Here is a 23,449-nt window from a genome sequence, read left to right as displayed (position 1 = left end):
TATTGTTTCATAAATGAGCAGCACGGTGGCTTATTAGTTGGTGTTGTTGCCTCACAACAAAAAGGTCATGGGTTTGGTTTCCGGCCTGGGGCCTTTCTGTGTGGAGTTTGCATGTTCTCCTCATGTCTGCGTCTGTTTCCTCCCACCGTCCAAAGACATCATATTTGGGTTAATTGGTGACTATAAATTGCAGTATGTCTGAGTGAGTGAGTGTGATGGGTTGTTGGTCTCTGTCTGTCTCTGTGTGTTGGCCCTGTAATGGACTGGTGACCTGTCCAGAGTGTACCCCAGCCAGTAACTAATAAGCGCTAGGAGATGAATTAATAAGTGAATGAATGTTTCATAAATGCATCGTGATTTTTGTTTTATTCAAATTTTCGTGTCTTTGTTGAAGGGTGATGCCGTGACCACCAGAGGTCAGTCAGCGGCACAGAACGCCCTCTGCGCTGCCTGGTGTCCGGCGCTGGAGGGCGCTCCCCCACTGGTCCTACCTCGGAGTTCTGATGGCAGGATGGCGGTGGCTGGAGGACCGGAGTCCGTCGCGGCCCGGTGCCTAGAGGAGTCATCGGACAGCGAACCGGAGCAGGAGCCTGGAACCCCGCAGAAACTCATCCGAAAAGTTTCCACGTCCGGCCAGATCCGCAGCAAGGTAGAGAGGCGGTGAAATCCCGCCGTCCATTCACGCACATTGGCCGCTGTGTGAGTTGGGTCCATTCTGTGGTACTGGGCCGTGCATAGCCCGCAGCCACACCGACCTGTGCCGCGGACAGGACGGTGCAAACGGCGCTGTAACCTCACAGTTTCATATTTCTTCATCGGCCGAGCAGGCTAATATGAAGTGTAACCGGTGTGTTGCCGCTGTTTTAGCAGATACCTTCTTCTCTGCAGTGACTATTGCTCCTTTATTAACCTTCCGACACTTTGGCAGGAAGGGACGATGGTGGTCGAAAGCATTTAATGTCAGGGCCATTTAATTGAAATTCCCGCGTCTTGGTGGCCGTGGATTATTCCGAATTCAACAGTGGACGTTATTTAACGTTGAACTTCTTTCATCCTGGTCTGGAGCTTGTGTTTAGTTTCTGATGAGTAGAGTAATTTCAAATCGGGGGCAACTTCAGCGGGGCTTTGCTTCCATCCTTTATATGATCATTTGGGAGTAATGCCAAAGCTGTTCCGTTCCTGCTGCCGGTAAATTACATTATATAATGAATTAGCATTTCCGAACTGTTAATTAAAACTGATATTCAGGCTGAATCATACGGACGAATCGTTATTCAATGTTGAACGTTCCGGGTTTATCCCCGTAGCTCCAGGCTAACTTGATAAATCGGAGCCAGGATAAGTCCGCGGTCTGAGGTGGGCTCGGGCCTTTGGTTTCGGACCTGGGCATGCTTAATAAATGAATTACGGACAAGAAAGAAAGATTTGACGGAAGACGGAAGATAGGGGCCATTAGAAGCTTGGCGAACCAGGCTGAGTCCCGCAAATCTGAGGGTCTTGGGCCCGAAGAAAAGCCCCATTATTTCCCACCGCCGGCGACCGTTAGAGGGGCCTACGTCCGCGGGTGACGCCAGTAAACAGGTCGGGTCGAGTAGAGAGACGTGAAAAGCTCAGTGTTGGTTTTGTGTGTCACGGTTTGTTCGTAACAACATGACATTAAACCGTTATCCATCTATTATAGCAAACTATTGGTAAAAAGCGCGACCGTGGCGGAGTTGAATGACGTGTCTCTGACAGGCAACAGGCGTTGGTACCTGGGCCGGTAGTCAACAGAGCTAAAAAAAAAAAAAAAAAAAAAAGAAAAGAAAAGAAAAAAGTAGTAAACTGAGCTGTGCTGACTTTACGGTTACAACAGATTGTTGGGTTAACAGTAAAATGTACATACAGACTAACACTGAAAGGGGGTATTTCCACCTCACTTTAATGAAATCTGGAGTGACAGAACAAGAACACAAAACAATCAACAAATCAAACATTTTTATAATCATCACTGCAACGAAAGATTATTGTCGTTGTTAATCAGTATCCCAATGATACATACACGGTGGTCCAACAGTTAGCATTGCGTATGAAACTGGGGATCTCTCTGTGAGTTGCCTCAGATGCTTCCCTGAGTCCAAACACACAGATGTTTGTTTGTTTGTTTGTGTATATTTTGATGGAGTCCTGCTTTGTGCCCACCCACAGTTAACTGGGATTAAATCTAGCCCACCCATCCAATTCATAAACCTGCTGAGACCAACTACCCCCCAGAAAAAGGGAAAACTCTTACATTCTGGTGTAACGGCTACGAAACGAACAAGCTTTGAGTGGACCTGAGAGAATTTAATTCACATTGAATTCACTCAATGAAAGAAAGCTCACCTCTACCATGGGTTGCCCAACTGAGTCAACTGCCTGTTAGCGCCTTGTTTTACTACATTCTGCTATTATCATTTGATGAATAGATTATCTTAGGTGCAGCAAAGAGGTCTCAAAGTCAAAGTCTCTTTGCAAAGTAGCAGAATGTTGAGATGTGACTTTTATGATTTGATCACATGAGACTCCTTCATTTGAGGCTGGAATATGTCATCTGCATGTGATGAGGGATTTGAGATTAATCAAGTGTTAAAATAGCATTGAGTATCTATTGATCAGCTTATTAGTTAAATGAAAAAAATCTGTTTTAATAACGAAACCAAGATCAGTAGTCCTGTAAATAGCCATTAGTTACATGAATGTCTCAACAATAAAAAAATGGTTTTCCTTTATTCCATCATTTTATTATTATTTGTAATTTATTGGTTAATTTCTCACATTTCCCCTATAAATACCCCTCCTCCTCAAATTTTAATAAATACAGTAACACAAAATCATCTTCAGCACAGTCAACAGTTCCAGTGTTATTGTAGAGCGATGTTGGTATTTCTGTCTGGCCCTGAAAGCAACAGCATTAGCTGGTTCACACTGATGTGGACATACAGAGTTGCAGGAAGGGACTCTGGCTCCAAGCCACTAAGTTTCTATTTAAAGCTGTTGTTTGGGGTTATCACAGTCAAACACTCAAGAGAGCAGGAAACTCAGAGTGGGGACAGACTCAAATTTGTCGTCTGGAAAATTTAACACCATGTTCCCGTAAGCAGCTGTTAGATGAATACTAAATGGGTATGTTAAAGTTGAGTTATCACATTTGTCTTATTCGTTTGATTTCAGTGGAAAACCAGGTTGAAACTTAAAACCATTAACTGTATTCATTTAAATAGGGACTTCTGTTCACTTGTAAATTAGTTAGATATACTTTTAAATACTGGCATCAATATGAGATATTTTATGTGATAGTGTTTGACCCGCAACAGTTCAATTCAATGTGTTTCTGATCAGGGAGGTCGCAGGAGCTGGGAATCTGTGAATGGCTCTTTGTTTAAGACTTCATCACAGGACTGTTATACACTCGGCGTTCGGCTCCTTCCAGGAAACGGTTTGAAGAAAACTGCAATTTAGTTACCACCTGATACTTTTTCTGCTCTAATTCTGTCAAACAGATTCCTCTGTCAAAGCGCTGCATGGATTTGACATTAGTTTTTTATTGACATTGTATAAATAAATTCTAATTTTAATGTAGATCCCAATATGGCTCAAGCTGCTCAGATTTGAAAGGTGTTATCTCTAGATACATTAGAGCCACTTTTGATTAATTCATAACACCCAATGCATGATTTCTGTACATGAAAACACAGCCAGCAGTGATTTGGAGCTTCCATCTTTAGTGATGATTATCTGCTGATTTCATACATGCCTCGTTAGTTTAGTGGTAAGTATACCCGCTTGGTATGCAAGCGATCAGGATTCCCCAAGGAATGTACTTCTCCCAATGAAACCATAGTTTTAAATATGGACTCAACAGCGAGAATAATAATAATGAACTGGTTTCTGTTGGATATAAACTAGTTCCTGTTGGTTATACACCTTATATTCCTGGTTAAAAAAGTGAATCCTCTTTACCTCTCAGACTGTGTTGAAGGAGGGAAACCTAATGAAGCAGACCAACTCGTTCCAGCGCTGGAAGAGACGATACTTCAAATTGAGGGGACGGACTCTATATTACGCTCAGACTGCCAAGGTGACAGCCCTCAGTATGCTACTCAGGTAGAACATAGAGGACAGGTGCGGCTGGTCCAATACCTGTTTAGTCAGAGCAGTGGCCCCGAGCAAGCAGAACAAGGCAGAATGGTGTGGCACTGTGGTTATCTCTAATTATTGTAAGCTAATTGGTTGGTCAGTTACACACAAAAGTATCTTAAGTTGAATACCAAAAGTTCTTTATCCGAGTTATTACAGTTAATTAGTCAACTAACTGTTGTACCTATAATACATACAACAAGCTGTAAAGAATGATGGAAGTACAATTACCGTTGAATTGATAGATTCAAATAGTGCCTGTTATGTGTTGTGGTGGTTTATAGTCTGATGTGGGTTCAGTCTTCAGCTCAGAGCTGTCTGTTTCTTGTTTCTGTCTCCAGTCAATAATCTTTGATGAAGTGGATCTGACCGATGCCAGCGTTGCCGAGTCCAGCACCAAGAACATCAACAACAGTTTCACTGTGAGTCCAGCTTAGCCTAAAGCAGAAAAGATCTGAACTGCTTCATTTAATTTTCCCTGTATTACTGTCAGAGCAACCAGTCTCTGATAAAGGGCTTGTTGTTTCAGGTTATGAAGAACAGTAGACAATGCAAAGACTTGCTGATGATCAGAATAGCCTCAGTTTGTGTTGGCCATTGTACTTATGTATGTAAAATGGTACTTTATGGGAAAATGCTGTCAATTGTTTGACAGTGTGTGTCTTTGCATTTGACCCACAACAGTTCAACTCAATGTGTTTCTGATCAGTGAGGTCCATGTAAAAGGCTCTTTGTGTCAGACTTCATCACTGTGATTATGTACTGTTTCTTCATTTTCTCTGTATTACTGTCAGAGGAACCAGTCAGTTGTCCGGCAGATAGTTGCTGTACCTCGATCACTGGGCCAACAGTCTGAAGCTTTAGTTGGTTGTGGACTCAGACTCATCTGTGGTCGTTGGATTAAACATTTCAACAGTAGAAACTCACATGGAACATCAGTGTTTCCTCCAGAGTGTCTTATTTGGAAAAATGTGTCACTTCCTGTCAGTGATTCTCCATAGTTGCCTTGTATATTTATAGTAACTGGGAGCTGTTTAACAGTTGGGTGGGGCTGTGTGTGTGCGGGTGCATGTGTGTGTGTGTGTGTTTGTGCATGCACGCGTGTATGTGTGTGTTTATGCGTGCGTTTAAGAGGACATTCTCTCAGAACGTAATTTTCTCCTTTATCTTCTTCTTCTCTGTTGGTCTCATGACCCTACCCCCACCCACCCTGATCCGCACAGGGGGAGGGGGGATGGACATGACAACAACGCAGAGTGTCGTATGGAGTGGATGTAGGAGGGGCTAGAATGCAGAAAGAGGGAGAGGCTGTAACCGAACAGTAGATGAGCTATATACCATCACATCAGAATGAAGACCAGAACCTGTTTTTTTAGGGATCAGGACCCTTACTTGGACTCTATGTGTTTGACTGGGTTTTAAAGTGGATTGTTTGCGATTAGTGGTAACGGTCCAGAGCTGTTGTGAGAATTGACAGATCTCTGTATTTGGGCTAGAGTCAAACTTCAGACACTCACGGTAAGACAAACGATCATCCCTAACCCCAATCATGGCAGTCAGAAGGTTAAAGGTTGGTGGAATTACTTTATGTCAGGCAAGGCAAGACAAGTTTATTTATATAGTGCATTTCATACACAAAGGCAATTCAATTTGCTTTACAAACATACAGAGAACATACAAAGAAAAGTAAGAGCAGTGACATGCATAAAATCAAAGTAAATACAATCCTAAAATAATTAAATTAAAGGGTAAGGAGAAAAGAAATGTTTTTAACCTGGATTTAAAGTATCAACATTTGGTGCCTCCACTGGCCATTTATTCCACTTGTTTTCAGCATAAAAGCTAAATGTTGCCTCTCTGTGTTTTACCAGCACTCTGGTCTGGACTAGCAGAACTGAGTCCATGGATCAAAGAGTCCTGCTAGGTTTATATTATCCAAACATATCAAATATGTATTCTGAAACCGTTCTGTGATTTGTAAACTAGTAGCAGGGTTTTAAAACCTATTCTATGACTAACTGGAAGCCAGTATAAAACTGGTGTAATGATCTCTTTGTTCTGCTTAAAACTGGCAGCAGCATTCTGGATGAGCTGCAGCTGATCAATGCTCCTTTTGGGGAGTCCAGTCAGAAAACCGTTACAGTATTGAGTCTACTGGAGATGAAGGCATAGATGAGCTTCTCCTTGTTTAGGGGTGACCAAACTTATAATTCTGTTGACGTTTTTGATTTGGTAAAAAGCTGGCTTGATGAATACTTTGATGTGGCTATTGAAAGTCAGATCTGAATAAATGAACACACTGTGGTTACAAACTTACCGAACAGAATAATCACAGTTTTATCCTTATTTAATTGAAGAAAATTCAGGCTCATCCAGTTGTTTATTAGCTCCAGACAGTGACACAGTGAGTCTTGTGGGTGGCAGTCATCTGGTGACAGAATAACATAAGGTTATATGCCATCTGCATAACTGTGATAAATGATATTAAAATGTAACATTTGACACAGATGGCGCAAATACAGATTGAACATAAGGGGTCCAAGAACTGACCCCTTGGGGATTCCACAAGTCATAGCCACTCATTCAGATTCATAGCTGCCAATAGTAACAAAATAACTCCGGCCTTCTAAATTAGATCTGAACCAATTAAGGACCACTCCAGAAACTCCAACCCAATTTTCCAGTCGTTGCAGCAGGAGTCTGTGGTCTACAGTGTCAAATGCAGCACTGAGCTCTAGTAAAACTAGGACTGTTATAGCCTTATATCGCTTGTGTGAATGCTGTGGTGAGGTCAGAAGCCTGATTGAAATTTATCAAGATTATTGCTTTTGTTTAAGTTCTTGAGCTGATTGAACACAACTTTCTCAATAATCTTGAATATTAAAAGAGCGGTTTGAGGCATGTCTATAGTAGTTCATCATAGAGTCATCTAGAGTCCTCTTTTTTGAGGACTCTAGATGACTCTAGATTTAAGAGTGGCAGCTATCTTTAGTGACTTAGGAAAAATGTCTGATTCCAGTAAGATATTTACCATTTGTAGGAGATCAATTTTCTACTGAGCTAAGAATTGTTTTTAAAAAGCAAGATGGAATTATGTCCAGAGTGCATGTTGTTAATTTCAATGCTGAACTGTTTCTTTTAGGATTTTTTAAACAATGTTATTAATTGTGAAATCATAGTTGAGTTATTCCCAGGTTTTAGACACAGTTTAGTTGCTTTGTTTGACTGTGTTGCAATAATGTTTAGTCTTACGGCTTTGATGTTTTCTCAGAGAAGAGGAGTTCTGTGCTTACCTGTTTTGGAGGGTATTTCAGTTTATCAACAATAGCAAACAGTGTAGACAATAACTGATTGTTTGAGTCATATTTTAAATTAATCTGATCTGAAGCTGGAGTTTCTGCAGTTCAGGAGGTTTTGATATTAAATGTCCACCCCTGCAGACAGTGTGTGGAAGGAGGGACTGTGGTCCGTCCTTCCTCGGTGGCTGCTTAAATCTCTTCATCCTGATTGGCTGGTGTTGATTGACTTAATAACCAGACATGATCACTGATGTTTGTCTGTTTGGAACTGTAATATCAGTTTCATCATTTGCTGTCAGCAGGCTGCATATTCTGTTGGTTTATTTGGTTTGTCACAGACTAACTCAACATGTAAAACTCAGACTCAGATATATTTGCTTTTTTTCTGCTTGGAAAAGCCTAACCCTAACCCTAACCCGGTTAATGTATTCTTAAAATAGTTGCAGAAGATTTTGTGCCCAACCACTGATTGATTGGATGGATCTTTGCAGATACTTGAGAAGAGCCACATATATGACATATGACTGAATACAAGGACCTGAGATAGTTACAGGGCAGTCAGTTGAGTCAGAACAGAAAAACACAATAACTGTGTGTGTGTGTGTGTGTGTGTGTGTGTGTGTGTGCTTATGTGCTAACTGTATTGTTGTGTCATTGTGTGTTATAGTGAATGTTTAATGTCTTTTAATATTCGCTCATCATTTTCAGTCATGCCAGTTCAGCTGGTGTGTGTTTGTTTAATGTGTTTGGGACTGCAGGCGAAAGCTGATGCCTCCTTAACTCTGTCCAAAAACACATAAAGTACTAGATACTCTGTCCTCAGTTTTGAGATTAAACAGAGCAAATGTTTCACTGATTAGTTTCTCTCTGCTCTGCCTTCAGCAAATTAGATGTTACACAACACGCAATAGAAGCAATGAGGGAACCTCTGCAAAAAAACTGCCCAGACTTGAGGGTATTCAACTAAATGACCTCAAGTCTATTTCAAGCCTATCTTGTCCCTCAAGTTAAAACACAAAGTCATATAATCCATATATTCTAGGCCTGGAGTCAGAAACCATGATCAGAACGTCATAGAGATCTAAGACCTGTCTCAGTGTCTCTGTCTCTTTATCTCAGACAGGTTCCATGATGGTGAAACCAGGTCTGTGGGCCCAAACCAAACGCTCTGTCTGACTGTTTGGCCTGCTACAGGACCAATGTGAACCAATCAAATGCCTCCTGATGCGACTTACGCCTCATTTAGTCTCAGACACTCTGCTCTGCTCTGGGCTGTATAACCTGCATCAAAGGAAGTTATCATAGTGTTTTTTATTATGGCAGTCAGCTGCAGGAACATTGTTCATGTAACATTTTATTTTACTGCATGAACACACAGCTGAATTGGTTGATCCAATCCTCATTTGAATCTGTCATTGAATCTGACCCAGCATCAGAAATGTCTTTACAGTGAATGGTTCAATCAGGACCTGGTCCAGAATCTTCGATATCCCTGAAATATGCACTGTTTAATAGTTGTACTAGATGTTTATGAAGTACTTATATTTCCCTCAGTTTGTCAAGCAGACAAACTGCTACCACATTAAAGAAGGACACTGTTCAACTTAACATGCTGAATTTCAGTGCAGACATTAAAGTACCTATGTGTCCATAGGAAATAGAGACATTTGTGTGTTTGTGATGGGCATGTGTATGTGTGTGTGTGTGGGAGTGGGTCTATTTCTGTCACTGTGGGAACAGAAGGTGGAGAGCAGCTGCATAGGAAGTGGAAATTCACGTCAAAGAAACCTTCCCAATATACAGACACACACTCACACACTCCCCAACACTCATCAGAACTATTATAATACCGACAACACAAGGAGTGAATATTGATGATTAATCTACTTCTTTTCTGTCTGCATACTTGTGTCTTGTATGTATGTGGATGCGCTCATAGGTTATCACCCCCTGCAGACGTCTGATTCTGTGTGCAGACAACAGGAAGGAGATGGAAGAGTGGATGGCAGCACTGCGCAGTGTCCAGAACAGACAGAATTATGAGGTGTGCGTGTGTTACCATTATGACCAGCTTTAAAGGCCCTAGTACCACTCTGATTGTGTGTTTGTGTGTCTTCAAGTCCACCCAGTACAGCATGGACCACTTCAGTGGGATGCACAACTGGTATGCTTGTTCTCATGCCAGACCAACGTACTGTAACGTCTGCAGGGAGGCTCTATCAGGAGTGACATCACACGGGCTGTCTTGTGAAGGTAAAGACACTCGCACACACACTCTTGGGCATGCATACACACATGGCCATCAGGGACACAGGGCATGTCTCAGACACAGAACAGCAGGTTTTTCATTTGTTTTCTTTTTTTTGAATATTGTTTCTTTTTAAAGCAGTGACAGATCAAAGGATAATACAAGCATTATGTCGTACAACTGATACGCTAGAAATTACATAAAAAGTGCTGAAAAGAGAAATGTTCAAAACATAAGAGGCAAAAGAGAGAACAAGAGCAATATAATTCCATCTCAGAGTCCCAACTTCCAGTTAGACCCCAAAGTTCCACCCCCATGGTCACTTGCAGCTATAACGTGCATAATATGTAAGTACCACACAGTATGTCAGGGTTAGTTCAAAACACTTTTACCACAGGGTGAATAGAGGGTAAACAAGGAAAAGAAAAAAAAAATAAATAAATAAAAAGAATAAATAAAATAAAAATAATAAAAACATAAAAAATTAAATAAGTTAAAAAAAAAAAAAAAAAAAAAAAAAAAACAAGGAGAGGAACCATAAAGGTCCATATGGATAAGATGTATGCAAAAATCAATGCAAATTGAGTTTATGTCAAGGCCAAAAGCCAGGCAATATTTTGCAAGCAAACCTGAACCCATACCACCTGTCTGAACTGCTGGGCTATAGCTATGGGCTATAAGTACTGGCTCTGAAAAGTCTAGTTGGACCCTAATCTGTGCTAGTCTCCCTGGAATGTTTCATGAATGGTTCCCAGATTTCATGAGTACTGCACCATGCACCACTAGACTGAGGAAAATGGCATGAGTGAGATCTAATATTGCCATTTTATGGCATTACAGTGTGCAAGTTTAAAGCCCATAAACGCTGTGCAGTCAGAGCTACCAACAACTGTAAATGGACCACACTGGCTTCCATTGGGAGGGACATCATCGAGGACGAGGATGGGGTGAGGACACACTGTCAGGGACATTCAGCTGTTGTTAAATATTGCCATATGACCTCTGATCCCTGATTTCTGCCCTCTTTTCAGGTGTCAATGCCTCATCAGTGGTTAGAGGGTAATCTCCCAGTCTCTGCCAAATGTAACGTCTGTGATAAAACGTGTGGCAGTGTCCTCCGTCTGCAGGACTGGAGGTGTCTCTGGTGTAAAGCCATGGTGAGAGACATTAAAGAATCACATCATGGTTCAGTCATAGTCCTGTTTCTTGACCTACAGGTTAAGGGCTGGTGAACCTAGATTGAGTTCAGGGGATTGGAAGGATTATAATATAAAACATGAAGTTGTCTGTGTTACTTTCCATTACTGTATTCATTTCACATTGTCCTGTTTTAGCTGTGAGCTTACAGACAGGGATGCACAGAGACTGACCACCCTGAGAAAGACAGGGACAGGCAGGGAACCAGCTTAATAAACTCTGCTTTCCAACTGTCAAACATTTGGGTTGATTTCTATCAAAAATCAAAGAATCAGATTTTCATATTTAGGTGACTGAGGTCTGAGGAATGTGATACACATATAAATCAGCTGCTGGATGTGTTTTGGTTTATCTCTCAGGCTGTCCCTTTGTCCTGCAGGTGCACTCAAGCTGTAAGGAGCAATTGTCATCCAAGTGTCCTTTGGGACAGTGTAAAGTGTCTGTCATCCCTCCAACTGCACTGAACAGCATTGACTCTGATGGTGGGGCTCTGAATGACGTCTGATTCTACTGCAGTAATACAGCATTGACCGAGGTGGACACTGATCTTTGATCTTTCTGTCCTCAGGTTTCTGGAAGGCTTCTTGTCCTCCATCCTGTACCAGTCCTCTCTTGGTGTTTGTCAACTCTAAAAGTGGAGACAATCAGGGCGTCAAGTTCCTAAGACGCTTCAAGCAGCTGCTGAATCCAGCTCAGGTGTTCGACCTGATGAACGGAGGACCACACCTGGGGTGAGAGACATGCACGTGCAAAAAATAATGTGTGTTTAATGAGTCACCTGGCATCCTGACATCTATCTCTTTCTCAGGCTGCGACTATTCCAGAAGTTTGATACATTCAGGATCCTGGTATGTGGAGGAGATGGCAGCGTTGGGTGGGTTCTCTCAGAGATCGATGCCTTAATGCTGCATAAGCAGGTACGCATGCACACACAATTACTTGAAATGTGACATAATATCACAGCAGCGTATTAAATGAAACAGATCATTTTGTTGTGTCTCTTTCAGTGTCAGCTGGGTGTTCTTCCTCTAGGGACTGGGAATGATTTGGCCCGAGTTCTAGGCTGGGGTTCAGCCTGTGATGATGACACTCAGCTGCCTCAGATACTGGAGAAACTGGAAAGAGCCAGCACCAAGATGTTAGACAGGTATTATGATGACATGCAGGTGAAATATGATATCATAGAGGACAGGTAATTATTCCTTATGAAAGCATGTGATTGGTGGATATGAACATACATAAAACTGAAAAAATGGCTGTTGTCAAACATGAAAGAAGAATAGGCTCTGTCAGGAAAGTGATAGAAACTCAACACAGAAAAAACAGACGTAACTGTGCTGAGATTGTGACTAAGTGATGCTGACACCACAACATATGGATCATCAGGGTAATCTGTACCTACACTAATAAAATTATCAGCCATAACATTATGACGGTTGACAGGTTGTGTGAATGGCTTTTATCATCTGGTTACTATGGCACCTATTAGTGGTGGGATATATCTGGTTACAAATTTTGTCCTGAAATTGATGTTGAAGCAGGCAAAATGGTCGAATGTGAGAATGAGAGTGACTTAGACAAGAACCAAACTGATTTGCAGTCTCATCAGTCAGAACTGGGACTGACTCGGAACCTGTTCCAAATGTTTTATTTTTGGTTTGCCTCACTGTGCCCTTTTTTTCTTTCTTCCCCCTGCAGATGGAGCATCATGGTTTACGAGACCAAGTTTCCACGGCAACACTCTGCCTCCACTGTCACTGAGGACTGTAGTGACGACTCTGAGGTAACAGGAAGAAACACCTGTCTGTCCGGGATTTTGGATCAATCCTTCAGCTGCTCTAACATGGATCTGGTTTTCTCTGCTTAATGAGCAGAGATTCAGACAGTGTCTGGCTGTAGGATATTTTATCAAACCTTTCAGAAGGGGAAAAGTCTGGTTATGGAAAATGGAAGAAGATTTTTACTGCACTGACTTTGTTGCTTATGTGTTCTGATCCAGGTTCAGCAGATCCTGACTTATGAGGACTCAGTGGCTGCTCACCTGTCCAAAATCCTGACCTCAGACCAGCACTCTGTTGTTATCTCCTCTGCTAAGTATGACTGGCTGTTGTTTCCCTTCTCCGAAAAGTTACAAAGGTTAACTCCAGTCCTTCAATGGTCCTCTGCGTGTGTGTTCATTCATGTATTCAGGGTTTTGTGTGAGACAGTAAAGGACTTTGTGGCTCGTGTTGGAAAAGCTTATGAGAAGAACACAGAGAGTTCAGAGGAGTCAGAGGCCATGGCCAAAAAGGTAGAGTCCAGTTTCTATTGAGTCCAGTTTGTACTTGTCTTGTCTTAGTGTCTGACGCATGTTTGTCTGTCTCAGTGTGGCGTCCTGAAGGAGAAACTGGACTCTCTTTTGAAGACTTTGAACGAGGAGTCTCAGGCCTCCACCGTCCTCCCCACAGTGCCTCCCCCCACCATTGCTGAGGAGCAGGAAGAGGTCGAGGGAGTCACCCTGGCACCTCCAGTCCATCATCCCCTAACACCCCTCCATGTTCACACCACAACCAGCTCCACCACTTGCCCACGTACCAGCACCACTTCCACACCTGCAACGGCCATCTTTAAGCCCAGAGAGCAGCTTATGCTAAGGGCCAACAGTCTGAAGAAAGCCATCAGACAGATAATTGAACAAACAGAGAAAGGTCTGAAAGACTTACACACCTTCACATTTGAGACTGTTTTATAGAGTGAGCCTTTAAACATGTGTCATGTGTTCTCAGCTGTGGATGAACAAAATGCACAGACTCAACAGCATCAGGTTTTCTCCCTGAGTCGGGCTGAGGAGGAGGATGGCCTGGTGGAGGAGGAAGAGGAGGAGGATCTGGAGGAGGATAAGATGTCTCTGCACTCATCATACAGTGCCAAACACCGCAATGCATGCAGAGGTGGGAAACTTATGCAGATTTATACAGACAGAGTTTAGAGTGGTCTTCACACCAAATACATAGCAGCTCAGCAGCCAGGAATGAGTCAAAGAGGAAGCTGGCATCTGCAGTCATCCAGTAGGCCGAATCAGGCTTTCCCCCAATCGATTGCCGCCATCTGATTGAAAGCCCTGCAAGAACAAGCAGAGTAGAGGTTAAAAACATCACCATCAGGGAGCGAAAAACAGCAGAAGCATAATGAGATTCATATGTGATTAAAGATCAATATTGGAACTTTATACTTATTGGACAGCATGGTGATAAACATAAGGTTACATTAAAATCATAAATAGAAAATAAATGTCAAAGAAAAAGAAAGAAAGAAATGGATGATGGCTGTCCCCACAGTTGGCAGTGATGTCATATACACTCAAAAGTCAAAAGTTTGGACACACTTTCCTATTGATTTGAATTAGAAAGTGTGTCCAAACTTTTGACTGGTAGTGTATATGTGATATTTGACTGGAATAAGCTGGAAAAACATTTGGGGATTTTAGGTTTTAAAAAAATTTAAGGATCACAATAGTTGCAGGTTGATTTTCTGGTAGTCAACAAATCAGTTGAACAATAATGTATCAACAAGTATAAATATAATTGCTGTCAATTGGCTCTGTCTGTTTGTCTCTCCAGTCAGTAAGACACCCTGTGAAAAGCTGATCAATAAAGGCAGCCTGTCACTAGGCAGCCCTGTGTCACTTCCGGTCCAGACAGGAAGCAGGGAGAATATGCCCATGCTCAACACAAAGATCCTTTATCCAGGTAACAGCTCTGAGGTAAAAAAAATTTTCTTATGTAGCGTTCACACACAGTCGGTAGAAACATGAGCAGCTACTGGATTAGCTCTGATGCTACACTGGTGTCATTTCAGATAACAGTGAAACAACTGCTGTTGTGATTTATGTTTGTTAGTTTGTAAGACAAAACAGCTGAGCAGGTTTAATAAGTGCTTCTGTTGGATTGTATGTTTATAGTGGGAGATATGGAAGGCAGTATTAGTTTCTGATGTTTTGTGTGTCTGCAGGTCTCAGAGCCGGTATCTCAGGATCTCTGTCCAGTAGCTCCGTGATCAGTCGGCTGCTGGTGAATGCGGACCCCTTCAACTGTGATCCTGATAACATGTAAGTTTGATCTGAATCATTGGTTATGAGCCATTAATGGTTATTACATTTATCAAGGCATCTCCATCAGGGATCAGAGTAATAGATTATATGTAATATATACAAGACTGAATGAGCCATGAATCATGTGATGCTGTAAAGAACACTACACTGGAAAATAATATTTTCATCTATTTTTCAAAGTTGTTTGAACAACAGAGGAACTGTATCACTGTTGACAATGTTGTTGAGCATTGAGCAGCACACACTCAAAAGAGTTTGTCTTTTATGCATACATCTTTGTGTGTCTGTGGATGTCTGTGTATGTGTCTGTAGGGACTGCTACACTGAGAAATGTGTCATGAACAACTACTTTGGTATTGGACTGGATGCTAAAATCTCTTTGGACTTTAACAACAAGAGAGATGAACATCCTGAGAAGTGCAGGTACAAGGAACCACAGAATTGTCACGTCCTCATACTAACAATAAAGAAACAACCAGATTTTAATGAATGGATAAATCTCCCATTGTTTGTTTTTGATATTTTCAGGAGTCGTACTAAGAATATGATGTGGTATGGAGTTCTTGGAACCAAAGAGCTCCTACACAGAACCTACAAGAACCTGGAGCAAAGAGTTTTACTGGAGGTGAGCAACAGAATGAAGAGCAGTTAATGGACTCAACTGCTGAGCAATTCAGACCAATAACTATGAATAACCTCAACAATTCTTGGCACTTCTTATATTCCAAAGGACTGGGAAGTTTCAGGTTGATTCTCCTACAGAAAAAAAAAAAACAGAATTTATTTTTTATGAAAATATCTGGAGAGAAATCCAGTTCAGGAATCCTTCCCCTTTTAGCTACAACAGACAATCTGCTAACATGCAGAGCTAATCCATGGCGAAACTGATGTAGATGACAAAATAAAGGAAATGGAGCCCCCTCCTGCTTCACTGAAATCACAAGTGTGGAAATATTTTTAGGTTTTCCTCCTGAGTTATGTCAACAACATTTGTATTGTCTACAAGAAAACCTGAGTTTGTAAGCCTTCTTGATATGTGGGTAGCAAACTCTACATGCAACATGACAAATATGTCTCCACAGGCATCATAAAAAAGAACCATGAAAAAACACTTTGATTACACTTGTCTAAAGAATTGTATATCCATCTACATTAAAGACCCCCAACAAAAGGTATCCAAATAAGTAGTCTGTCCACTTCCACTGAAGGCATGTTCAACCCTTCATGTCTAACCCTAACCCTAACCCATGTTCACAGTGTGATGGGCGTCCAATCCCTCTTCCTAGTCTTCAGGGCATTGCAGTGTTGAACATCCCAAGTTACGCCGGAGGAACCAACTTCTGGGGAGGAACCAAAGAGGATGATGTGAGACCTCTACCTGTCGTCCTTCATCACTGTTTGTTGTTTATTTAGCAGTGTCAAGTGACCAAGTGACCATGTAATGACCTCACTTGTCTCTCCCTCTCCCTTTGTCAGACATTCACTGCTCCGTCCTTTGATGATAAAATCCTTGAGGTGGTGGCAGTGTTTGGCAGCATGCAGATGGCAGTGTCCCGAGTCATCAATCTGCAGCACCATCGTATCGCACAGGTATGTGCATGTCTGCTCCATTCATCCACCTTCATGTCTGTCTGTCTGCCTCCCTGGCCATCCTGGAATCTGACTGTCTCTGCCTCCATATCTCTATCTTAGTGTCGGACAGTGAAGATCACCATTCTGGGAGATGAAGGTGTCCCTGTTCAGGTGGACGGGGAGGCGTGGATCCAGTCTCCAGGTTACATCCAGATCATACACAAGAACAGAACCCAGACCCTGACCAGAGACCGAGTGAGTTTAACAGCTTAAGGTGTATGTTTGGTTCGGGTCTCAGGCTTTTCGACTCCTATGTGCATAATGAGTGCAAACCTCTAGTTGAGTCAACTCCTCAAAAACTAAGCAACACAAGATAAATCTTGTGTGCTTCAGGCTTTTGAGAGTACCCTGAAGTCATGGGAGGACAAGCAGAAGTGTGAATTTCCCCGGACACCCCCTCCTCAACCTTCCCAGCCCGCCCTGGCCTTCCAGCCAGAGATTATCTCTGAGGAAGAGGCCTCACTGGTCAGGGTGTTTGGCCAAGCAGCAGGAGCGCTCATACACAGGTAATCCCAGAGTTATTCCCGGTGTGTGTGTGTGTGTGTGTGTGTTTGTGTACTAATTTGGTGATCCCTTGAACCAAATCTTGTTTAACAAGGAAAAGAATAAAACCCACGGCTTTAGTCATCACTATCCTTTTGCAGTAGGACTAGCAGAATGGCAAAAACTGGTCTAGTAATTGTAATAAAAATAACTATTGAGTATGCCAAAAGAGTTGAAAAGACAATGTTTGAGTGAGGAAAAGAAGGGTACAAATCTTGTTTTACTGGCAGAAGGATACAGTGAGCATTCAGGTGGCTTCCATCATCAAATTTCTAAGACAGCAGTTCATAAAAACAGATCAAGCAGCCATTGAGCACAGCAAAGCTACAGAACAGCAAAAAGGGTGAAAAATTACTCTACACTTCCTGGGATGACCTTCAACTTATTCGGATGCCACTCAGCAACAGTATGAACAGCCCTCTTTACTGCAGCCTCAATGGCAGATTGAATGGCTGTTCTTGACATGCCCAACGAAGTGAGGACCTTCCAGAAAGAATGTCCTGCAAATCCTCTACAGCTTATGTTCCCACTTCTATGGGCTTGAGTGAAGTTGTTGTAATGGGCTGTGGGAATGTCAGCCACTTTCCCAGGTCAGCCTGCAGCTGCCAATCAGAGGCTGTGTGGAGGAGGCCTGTTATTAATTTTGCCTGAGTCTGGGTTTTTTTCTCCAGTTTTGATGAAAGTCACTGCTTTCTTTGATGTTTGGTGGTGTTGCTGTTGTTAATGGCTGACTCTAAACTCTTAGCAACTGTCTGAAGCATTATGTTACCACTGATAGCAGCCATCTGACAGAGCCTTTTGGCAACTGCTGAGGACGTGTTCTAATGAGCCTCTCTCCGACCAAAGCAAGCAGGAAAGCGTCTCGCTCTTTCCCCAAATATGGAGGTTTGCTGGGCTTGGCAAGGAATTGTAGACTGCCTGCTCCAGGAACCAGACGTGACAAAAATCCATCTGCATGATGTTTACCAGGTGATCCTGCTCTGCAGAGTACTCTCCCATCTGTTCCACACTCCCTGTTGCTGGAGTTCTACTGCCCTGCTCACTCGCTCTTCCGCCACACCTGCTTGGACCTCTTCCTGGAGAAGGTGGTGTCTCTCCTTACCCTGGGCTTTGCCGACCTGGGTCATTTGGACGTAGAACAGACCCGCTCTGTTGATTGCCACAGTGCCCACCATGCCTTTTGTCCAGGCGTGACTCTGCCACTTCAACTGCCTTCTCTGTTCTGCACTTCTTCCTCTTTGGACCGCAGTGCCAGCTGTGACACTTTAGTGTCCCTGAGTCCCTGTACTAGAGGATTTCCTATGTGGTAGCCACCAGGGACTCCTCGACTCAACTGAACAGTAGCTGCAAGGTGTTGCCGCGCTGGTGGGGTTGCGTGGAAAGCCCCAGATAGTTCCAGAGAAAGCTACGTAGCTACTTACTTAGCTCTGTAATGGATAGAATGACTGTTCCTGAAATTAGGAATCAGAATTTGTCAGTCACCTTCCCCTTCTTAGACACCATGGAGCTTGGAACCTGGAGGGCTCAAAACTCAACCAGGCCCAGGTGATGAGTCCAACCACAACACAGCAAGGTTTCTGTTCTGTCATGTTCTGTTCTGGTCACTGTTCTCATGAGCTTCTCTTATGAGTTGTGTTACTACTGCTCATTTAATGGTTAGACGGAGACCTGGAGAGGCCTACAAGCCACAGTGTTAAACACCCAATGTGAAATTTGGTGGATGATCTGCGATGATTTGTGATGATCCGGGGGTGTTTCAGCAAGGCTGGAATCTGGATTTGTCTTTGGGGAGGACACCTGAATGAAGCCGTGTACAAGGTTATCCTGGAAGAAGGCTTGCTTCCTTTTGCTCTGATAGTAGTCCCCAACTCAGAGGATTGGTTTTTCTAGCAGGACAATGCTCAATTCCACACAACTAGGTCAATCAAGGTGTGGAGGAAGGATCATCAGACGAAGACCCTTTCATGGCCAGTCCAATCCCCAGACCTGAAACCCCATTCAAAATTCTGGAATATGATCAGTGAGAAGATGGATAGTCACAAGCCATCAAACAAAGCTGAGCTGCTTGAATTTCTGTGCCAGGTGGGGCATAAAGTTACCCAACAGCAATGTGAAAGACTGGTGGAAAGCATGCCAAGACATGTGAAGTTGTTTCTTTGCAGTATATTAGGTCTGTAGATACTGCATCTTTTTTGTTTTGACCATTTGCATTTTTTATGCAAATAAATGCAATGTTTTTATTTGCAAATTTCAGTTTTATAAAATAAAACAAAAATGTTCTTTTTACTCAAACACTTATGTAAATAGTCTATATAGAAATATATATATATATATGTATATATCAGTGACAGTCTGGTCTTGGACCTATCTCTGCCAAAAGCAGAGACAGTGTCTCAGTCTGTTTCGACACATTTGATCACATGTTGATATAATCATCTGAATTTAAATGTTAATTATTTCAGTATCCGTGAGGTCGCTCAGTCTCACCACAGCATGGAACAGGAACTGGCTCATGCCGTCAATGCCAGCTCAAAGGCCATGGACATTGTCTATGCCAACTCCAAGAGCTCTGGGGTATGAGATACAAGAGTATGATTTCTAATGTCCAGTCTTGCCTTAACAGTTTCTCTTTTTATTCTGCTTTTCTCTTCTCTCCTTTCTATTTTTAAACTGAACCTTACTGTCCTGTTTCGTCTGAGGCTGGAGGTCTTGTCTGTCTCTTTTCAGGGTTTCAGCTGCAGTGTGGTGGTTCAGATGGTCAGTAATGTGAAAGCTTTGCTCAGTGAGACTGAGCTGCTCCTGGCTGGGAAGATGTCCATGGTAATTGCCACCTTCATTCCCTGTGCTCTATTGTACATTCTAAATGTGCAATTTAGGCAGAAAAGTATTTCTCCCTCTACAGTAGTTTATTCCTTGTCCCTGTCTCGAGCCTATTCCCAGTCCCAGTGCTGACTGTGGTGTTTCTGTGTCTGCAGCAGTTGGATCCTCCTCAGCAAGAGCAGTTGAATGCTGCTCTGAACTCTGTGGCCCAGCAGCTCCGGCGGTTGGCTGATGTTCCGTGGTTGTGTCCTATCATCGACCCCTCTGACCACGAGGTAAAACTTGGCTCTCCCAGTGCTGCACAGTGTGTTAAACAGGGATTTGGCCTGCTATGGTTGGTTGCTGTTACTGGGTCTTATCTCGCTTCCTGTCTCACGCTCTCTCTGTCTTCCTCTCCTCAGGGTCCTCTCACCGACTTCTCGAAGCGCAGTCGCAGTGCCAAGTTTCGTCTTGTACCGAAGTTTAAGAAAGATAAAAACAACAAGAACAAGGAGATGTGTGCGACTCACTCACTGCCAGGTCTCTCCCCTTAACTCTCTCTCTCTCTGGGATCATCACTGCTCAAGATGTCTGGCAATTTATATGCTTTGGTGTTTCTTGTCTATCTGAACCATTTCCGTTGGTGTCACAGTTAACCAGTGGGGACCGAGGAGGTGGGTGCGTGGCTGGACTTCCTCTGTCTCACTGAGTACAAAGACATTTTTATTGGACATGACGTCCGCGGAGCTGAGCTCATTCACCTGGAGAGGAGGGACCTGAAGGTAAAATCCCGCTAGCTGCTAATGGCTTACAGGCGCTGCTAACTCAGCGCTGCAGAGATCACTAACTGCATGGATGTCAGAGTGGAGGACTGATGAAAGCTCAGTCTATTTCCTGTCCTATGTTTAATGGTTTGTGTGTGTGTCTTAGGACCTAGGAGTGACGAAAGTGGGCCACATGAAGAGGATCCTGCAGGGCATCAGAGAGTTGAACAGGAACAGCAGTGCCAGTGAGGCCTGACCTCTGCCAGGTCAGTTAGTCTGTGCTAGTATAAGACCAGGGTCATATTCATCTCAATCTATGTCAGAGAGACAGAATTGGGTATCAGAGTTGACCTGAACACAAGAGAAATATCTGCAGCCTCCCACTGATGAAGTTGTTTCTCACTCTGTATCCTGTTAGTGTATCTGGTCTCAATCTAAGCTGTAGTTCAGGATCCAGTCCATCAGGATTAAACCCATTTTTTGTCCAAGTCCCAATTCTCTGATCCAGTTCTTGTTGTTGTTTTAGGGACCACTGTCTGTTCTCCTCCTACCTCTGCTGCAATGACCCACCTCATCCACCTGATCTAACCCCTGACCCCTGATCCCAAACTGGGTGTGTGACACCATGTATGAACACTCACTGTGATTGGACCAGGACCAGGAGACCCTTTGCCTCTGTTCACAGTCTCTGCCTGTTCTCAAGAAACCATAAACCACTGCCCAAACAGTGGGTATCCAAAATGAGAAATAACCAATCGTATGATCCACTAGTGCCTTGTCATCTCATTCACTAACCAATCAGCATGCAAAATGTGGGAAGGTGTGGGACCAGAGCCAAATACAGACAGGGCTGAGCAACATGGCTAACAGATTAAATCAGATCTGGACCCATGAGTCTCCACAGCTAATTATTTCAAACCTCTCTCCTTGATAGTGATCATGGTGGTGATGGTAATGATCATGATCGTGATGATGAAGTTTCAGCTGTGGAGGAACTGACTGGAGGAGGATTGTTGTGGTCTGGATCAGGACGACATGGCACCTGCTTGGGATGTGAATTAATGATTTTCACAGCACAATGACTTGACTTATGACCCCATGTGACATATCACTGTCACTCTTTGCCTCAGTAAACGTAGCATTATGTCAGTAATCCAGCTGACAACTTCAGCTACTCCAGAGATTGTTGGCTTGATTTATGGTAAAGGAACAGTGACTATCACATTACACAGAGACTAAACACTGATCCTAGATCAGCCAGGTTGTTCTGATATGGGCCAAATATGATCTGGATGTGACCCCAACACAACCTCCGCTGGACCCTGATCTGTTGGACCAGGATTCACCGGAACCTTTAAACCTTTCGCCTTCTCAGCAGCTTCAAAGGATATCACTTAAGTAGAGCTGGTCATGTCTCAACTCTGAGACCCCTGAGGATTCTGGAGTTCAAGTCCATTCTGCTGATAGGTGGAAGCAGGAACACACAGCAGACTGAGAACTGACCTCTGTACTAAAATATCTATTTATTCTTGTGGAAGTGATGCTGATATTTACAGTCTTTGAAGTTTGAAGTTTTGACGATGGACGTCAGGGCCAGATGGAGACTCTGCAGCAACAGTAGATGAAATGAGTGGCATTTCTTGTCTGATAATGTTTAACTGTTTTCACTCTGTCTCTCTGATGCAGAGTTTGTGTCTCAACCAGACCTTTAAAGCATGAGTTTTCAGTCCAGATGTTCCAGGGTGCAGATTTTCAAGTGGACAGAGCTGTGTGGGTTTAGTTGCAGTTAAACTTTTTTCCAGGTTTCACTTTGACCTGGTGAGATGAATGTTATCTGGGTTTAGAATCCAGGTTCTCTGACTCTGGACTGACCTTTGTTTTCCTCCAGATAAAACAGAGAGTTGACAGATGCTTTACTTGACAGAAAGTGCAGGCAGCCTAAAGGTCAGGTGAGGGTGGTAGTTCCGCATGTCCCCGGTTCAGTCCACTGAGACACAGGTTCATTATAGTGGAGGAGACCCTCCTTTGATGTGACTCAGGTTGGTATTTTTTTGTTGCTTTTTAAACAAACTCAAATGTCAAAATGCCCTTAATGATCTTCATCAGCACATGAGGTCAGTGATCTCAGAAGGATCAGCTGCTTCTAGGTCAGTGAAGGTGAAACAGACAGCTGACAAAGTTGACTTGGCTGATGTTTGACATGAAACCAAAACCAGACGATGCCTTAACTGTCCCATTGATCACAAATCTGCCAGACAGACCTCAGCTTTACTCTGCTCAGTATCAAGCAGGGAAAAAAATGGTTTATATATACATTTATATATAAATGTATATATATATATATATATATATATATATACAGTTACAGGCCAAAGGTTTGGACACACTTTCCTATTCATTTGAATGACTCACTAGGACTCACTGTGTTTCTAAACAGACACAAGACTCTGATGAGTTATAATATCTGAAACACTCACAACAGATATCACAACCATTTAGTTCAAGTCTGAATTAAGTAATTGGATTTCAATCTTGCCTCATTCTGTGGAAAAATAAATTTCAACAAGTTGTTTTCAGCTTGATTGTTCACATCAGCACACATCATCAAGATTCTTGTTCTTGGAAGATCTATATCCTGTGAAGTGTCTGTCTAAAAAGTTTCAGCTCAGAAAGAAACTGCTTAGTCTAAAAAGAGTCAAACAAGACGATCTTCACTTTG

At 42.8% G+C, this 23,449-nt stretch overlaps 1 protein-coding gene across 1 annotated transcript; it reads left to right on the top strand.

Annotated features, from left to right (window-relative positions):
• Positions 1–491: 491 nt before the first annotated feature.
• LOC115052728 (diacylglycerol kinase delta-like) lies at positions 492–21,427 on the top strand. The gene is made up of 31 exons (XM_029517015.1): positions 492–649; positions 3,989–4,099; positions 4,500–4,580; positions 9,397–9,501; positions 9,578–9,710; positions 10,546–10,652; positions 10,737–10,862; positions 11,282–11,384; positions 11,471–11,633; positions 11,711–11,819; positions 11,910–12,049; positions 12,601–12,685; positions 12,902–12,996; positions 13,093–13,192; positions 13,268–13,589; positions 13,668–13,832; positions 14,502–14,630; positions 14,893–14,989; positions 15,305–15,415; positions 15,521–15,617; positions 16,250–16,357; positions 16,469–16,582; positions 16,685–16,819; positions 16,958–17,130; positions 19,630–19,741; positions 19,895–19,987; positions 20,143–20,262; positions 20,389–20,506; positions 20,627–20,748; positions 20,897–20,996; positions 21,257–21,427. Exons 1-30 carry the CDS (start codon positions 512–514, stop codon positions 20,984–20,986), a joined length of 3,702 nt encoding a protein of 1,233 aa, XP_029372875.1. The 5' UTR covers positions 492–511; the 3' UTR covers positions 20,987–20,996; positions 21,257–21,427.
• Positions 21,428–23,449: the final 2,022 nt, after the last annotated feature.

The sequence above is a fragment of the Echeneis naucrates genome, chromosome 13, assembly GCF_900963305.1.
Source record: "Echeneis naucrates chromosome 13, fEcheNa1.1, whole genome shotgun sequence".
NCBI classification, from domain to species: domain Eukaryota; kingdom Metazoa; phylum Chordata; class Actinopteri; order Carangiformes; family Echeneidae; genus Echeneis; species Echeneis naucrates.
This window is presented reverse-complemented; position numbering and strand designations above follow the sequence as displayed.

Bases quoted from the DNA above. Each gene is read 5' to 3' on its own strand.
- LOC115052728 (XM_029517015.1), top strand. From the start codon at position 512: ATGGCGGTGGCTGGAGGACCGGAGTCCGTCGCGGCCCGGTGCCTAGAG. The intron at 9,711-10,545 runs GTAAAGACACTC...ATGGCATTACAG, and splicing joins ACACGGGCTGTCTTGTGAAG to TGTGCAAGTTTAAAGCCCAT. The intron at 16,358-16,468 runs GTGAGACCTCTA...TCCCTTTGTCAG, and splicing joins GAGGAACCAAAGAGGATGAT to ACATTCACTGCTCCGTCCTT.